General features: G+C 35.5%; 1 protein-coding gene across 3 annotated transcripts in view; it reads right to left on the reverse strand.

The window, feature by feature from the left end:
* Nucleotides 1-1349: 1349 nt before the first annotated feature.
* Nucleotides 1350-5256, reverse strand: part of LOC117181544 (putative phospholipase B-like lamina ancestor) — a 22837-nt gene continuing 18930 nt past the window's right edge. For all 3 annotated transcript variants that reach the window (XM_033374396.1, XM_033374471.1, XM_033374551.1), the window contains 4 exons: nt 4372-4625; nt 3763-4000; nt 3367-3663; nt 1350-2400 (listed from right to left, as the gene is read on the reverse strand). In XM_033374396.1, coding sequence (XP_033230287.1) covers nt 2029-2400; nt 3367-3663; nt 3763-4000; nt 4372-4625 — 1161 coding nt within the window. In that variant the 3' untranslated portion in view covers nt 1350-2028. The remainder of the gene's footprint in view (nt 2401-3366; nt 3664-3762; nt 4001-4371; nt 4626-5256) is intronic.

Below are 5256 nucleotides of genomic sequence, written 5' to 3' on the forward strand. Positions count from 1 at the left end.
TATCTAGTCAGGAGTGGTGCTGACTGAAAACAGATGATTTGGAGCGATTCGCGCGCCATCTGTTGGTCATTCTAAGGACTTATTGAACTACCCTCGTACCTTCATTTATTCGTCTATCTAATTCCTTATCTATCTTCCTGTCCCTAGTAAATAAGCTACCAAGGTATACGAACTTATCAACTTGTACAATTCTCTCATCATTTAATCAAATATTGCATAGTGTTTTCTCACTCTTTCCTTCGAACACCATAGTTTTTGTTTTATTTGTGTTAATTTTGAGGCCCATGCTCTTCATGCTTGCATCTAGTTTATTCAACAATCTTTGTAAGTCTTCGATAGACTCTGCCATAACAACCTTATCATCTGCGAACGCTAACCCACGTACCCTTACTGTTTCGAGATCCACACCCTCTTCGTCGAAGAGAGCGATTCTTAAACACTTGTCCATAAATAATATAAATAGCCATGAAGACATAACGCATCCTTGTCTAACTACATTAAGAATACTTAAAAAAAAAGTAAAAACTGCCCGAAGAGTAGAAAATGTTCAACAAAAACATTTAAAATGGAAATTTGTTTATAAAAATTAAAAACAATATATTTTACAGAATGAAAGAGCATAAAACCCCTGTAGGAATCACACATAGAAAATTCAATTATCATTTGTAGAAAGGAAGTTATGAGCATTTTAAAATACCCGCTTTACTCGGGGGACACAAATTTCACCCCCTGTAGTTCGAGGGGAGGTAGTAGTAAATGTCTATAAATTGGTGGGTATACTACTATCATATAGGCAAAAAAACTCGGAAAATTTGAAGGCAATCGGAAGACATTGCTTTTAAAGTGGGGGCAATTCAGGAATAATGCCCCGTATATGATCGTGGATATATTATTTATTACGAAGATATTACTAAAATAAAGTTTCGTTCCATGCATTTGGTGTAATTATTTCCCCCTCAGCATTCGCCGAAGTGAATGTAGCTGGCGATGAAATGAAGATACCTAATATCAACCTTCACTAAGCGGACATTTCGAAATGGAAACTTAATTGAAAATTCTACGGTCTAAACTTGGTAACTAACATTTTTTTTAATTCACTTTTTTGGTACTTTCTTGAACATTTTTGATGTGCAGTTAATATCCTGTAAACGAAACGGAAAAATTCCTTTTAGTGTTTTTAAAATGGATTTTCGAAAATCGCGTTTTGGTATCTAGCATAGATCCGCAAAACTATTTTTCTTCATCGTAAAAAATTCTAAAACCTCAGATAACAGGTTTAGACCGCTGACTCTTCAATTAGAAAGCTAGAGGAAATACATACTTGCAAATAAAAAACAGATTCATTTTCAGACAATTTTTATTTTTGATAAAATACACCACAGGTGGCTAACATATGAGCCAGCTACGTCAGATTTAAATATTCAGATCTAAAAACGAATTTCAAGGTTACATAAAAAAACCTTTCAAAACCTGAACTGACAATAATCACAAAAACATTCCATAAAACTGGAATTGTGCAATTAAAATTGATCCATAGGTCCGAGACAACATAAGAAAATTCTATTCTTAAAAAGAGATCTCAAAAGAAATCTCTCATAACAGAGATATTTTTAAACCCCTCAGTTGTTTCAAAATTTATTAAAAGAGAAACGACTACAGATGATAAATTCATATTTATTTAATGCCCTATTAAATTAACTCTTTCTTGTAATTGCGAACTCTCACCTCAAACTTGTATACTTGAATCTTTTCAACAATAAGCGATCATCAGTTTTGAAATTCAGATTTTCGAGAGTCCGAAAATTGAAGTAAGACTGCAAAGACGTTGGATCGTTATTAAAGAAACTATTTATCAAGATAAAAGCTATTGAAGTTTGAGGTAAGAAAATAGATACGGGTGATAAAATTTGACTAATAAATTTTTTTTTAATTTCTCTAATTAAAAAAGCTGTTGCTCATTAAAGTGGTGGAATTTTTAACTAAAATTTGTAACTAGTGAGATTTCAAGAAGTGAAAATTCTTTTCAGCTTAAACCCAAACCCACACAGGGGTAACGCTGTCAAATTTGAAGATAGCAGGTTGTCCAATGTGTGATATATTTGGGAATGAATTCGACCAATCAAAGGACCCGGCTGTTTTTGAACAAGCGGGTCCAGATGTTGCCTCGATCGTCTCAAATCCTTCAAAGTCAGATAAGAAGATTTTCGTATCAATGACCCCGACAGGTCGAGGCGACTTTTCAAGGTCACCCCTATAGGCGAAGGTCTGTTGCTGGTCTAAATTTGAATGCAAATTTGAATTTTCCTTTTCATGCGTGGTGGACTCATCCTTGTGCCTGCATCCCCGCATTAACCTCCTCACGCCTTCGACTGTTTTGATGTTTTCCTGAAGCTTTTCCGCCTGCAACATTAGAATTTTGGTCAGATGTATTCAGATGTACAGATTCGCACTCACGAACTCGTACAGAAAATCTTAACGTTTTCTGTGCAGGAATTTGGCGAAGGAAACTGTACATCATTCTGTTATGGTATCTGCAACGTATCCAGTGTATAATTTCGCATATAGGGTCCCTATACAGGGAGTCATAACAAAAATTCACGTCACTTACATCAATAAAGTTGCCATCCATTTATTTTCTTGTAGTTCTAATTCACTAGCGAAAGCCGAAACGCTCGCGAACCCTAGTCGATAAGTTCTTATTCCGGTTCATGCATAGTATTCTGAACAAGTTTCTGCCCTATTTAAAATATCTGACCCTAAATCCGATTGTACTTAAGGCCGTGAAATCAAAACATGATTTAAGAACAGATTTAGAGTCAGACTTAGGGTCGGATTGACGCTCTGATTTCGCGGAGTCGACTTGGATTTATTTTTCAAGGAATCTATTATTATCATAGCATAACAGAAATTATTAACGTCTTTTCAGACTAGATACTGCAATGAATTAAAAATATTTCTTATTAATTTTTTTCTGAATAAAGATCTTTTACTTGACTTCCCTGGGAATCGAATCACAGAACTCCCGAATGCCGGTCGGGTGCTTTTCCCGTAAGCTTCTAGAGAAGTCGAAAAGAGAATCTTTTCTCTGAAATACACGCATTATTTTGTCAGGTGTTACGTATTCATATTTTTCAAGGAATCTATATTATCATTAGAAAATAACAGAAATTCTTGACGTCTTTTCAGGCTAGATTAGATGTAATCTTTTCAGATTAGATGGAACTAGATAGGGCATCTAGTCTAACAATCCGCGAATCAGAGGTTCGTTTGCGCGAACTAATTATTATATTACATAATTGCGCGAATTAATGTTCTTTCTTATTATTAATATTTGAATAGCTATAGAGTTCAATTTGAAGTTATTACCTGAACACTCCTCGTGATGGCATCCTCGAGTTCAAAATTAGCTGAGTCCTTTATACCCTGCAAAATTGGCACGCCTGTGCAAACCAGGAATCCCTTTTCCAAGAACTGTTTAGAATAGTCAACCGACTCCGTAACTCCTGGGATTTGTTCAAATAACCTCACGCTATTGGTTCGAGGCTCCAAAGTCACCCACTGACGATTAGCAGTCCCACTATTCTTATGAGCCATGATGTTAGACCAGTCACCGCCATTAGTGGAGAGTCGATTTGCTGCCATGATGGTTGCTGGCGACATAACCTAGAAAGCAAAAAGAATAAAACTGTACTGTCTCGATTTTTATTTTTTCTATTAAATCTATAAAAATTGATACAAGACCGCAATTTTATCGCAGCTTACATGTTCTTTTGAACTGAGACGATTCCATAAGCTGCGATTGTTGATTGTTAAAGGCGTTCCTGCTACTATCATCTCTCTGTTGTTTTCACTTATTTCGTAACTCTCGTCTTGTGATGATAAAACTCCAGGATATGATGACATGACGATTGTACGACCCGGAACCAAGTTGGCATTTTTCTTTGGTGAAACGTGATAACCAAAATTGTACCTTTTGAGTAGTCTCAGCATTCTGTTGTAACTATTAAAAAAATTATAGTAAGATTTTTAATAAAATATTTAATAGTTAAAAAACGGTAATAGTAAATGAAAATTTGAATTCAAAGTTCAATTAAATTGAAAGTCTAATACTTGTTTTGGATTATAGCGTCATCTGGGATACACAAAAAAGAGACTAAAGCTAGAAGGAATAAACAAAGTAGATTTCTAGTTCTTTTATTTTAATTGCCAGATGGCGCTGCAATCGTAATTGAGTACCAACTTTAAGAAAATTAATTTTTACTTATGTTTTTCGGGTTTCTTCAAAATCTTGAGCGGCATGGAATTAAAGAAATTTATCATTAGCGCTATCGTTTATTAATAATATTGTTTATAATTTTAAAAACTGCTTACGGTGCCCCGGTGTTGTGCGCCATTGCGATAAGAGGCTCAAAATGTTCACGATGCAATGCTTTGAGGAAAATCATACCATGAGACCCTGCTAGATTTTTCGATCCGTTATTAGCTCTTTCAAGGTCAGGCAAATCGGAAGCCATAGCCAACCAGAGAAAATCATCCGATTCTATGTCTACTGATTGTCGACTGCGACGGACCGCAAATCTCCAGCCGGCCTCCAAACCTTTCAGTTGGTGGTAAAACAAATTTACCTTTAAACAAACAAATATTTAAATTTATAGAATTCACAATATAGCTAATTATAAGCTTTATGTTACGTTATTGAATTTTATTTAATTCACACAAATAAAATATCGATACAGAGGAATCCTTCAATAGCCCTTCCGAGAATCGCCACCGCACCGCAGGTAGGTATAACAGGAGCTGCGCGGGATGCGCGGGGTCTGTGGTTGTCACTCAAGCGGGCACTCAGGCGTGAACAAAAAAAGCAGAGCGGGCTATAATGAGTTAGTTCCCACCTAACGTCAGCCCCAAAATCGGCGTTATAGAAGAGTTTCAATGTACCTCGAAAACTATTCAAGATGTCGATTCAAAATCCCCTATTACTGTACGTAATTTTTAGTTTCCAGAAATGTTTTACTAGTTATTGCTAGTAGAATTAGGCAGGGTGTCCGAGAACTTCACTTTCAAAATTCCCTGATTCTTCCCTGACTAATTTTTCATTTTACTTGATCCTTAATATTCAAATACCAGCATTTTAATCTTGTAATACTTTTAACATACAGTCTGTCAACTTAAAGCGTGGGTAACTTTTTTGGTAAAATATTTTATTTAAACGCATGTTTCTACATGGAATTACATTTGTCAAGGTGTCGAGCAAAA

The sequence above is a fragment of the Belonocnema kinseyi genome, chromosome 1 (assembly GCF_010883055.1).
Source record: "Belonocnema kinseyi isolate 2016_QV_RU_SX_M_011 chromosome 1, B_treatae_v1, whole genome shotgun sequence".
Classification (NCBI taxonomy): Eukaryota; Metazoa; Arthropoda; class Insecta; order Hymenoptera; family Cynipidae; genus Belonocnema; species Belonocnema kinseyi.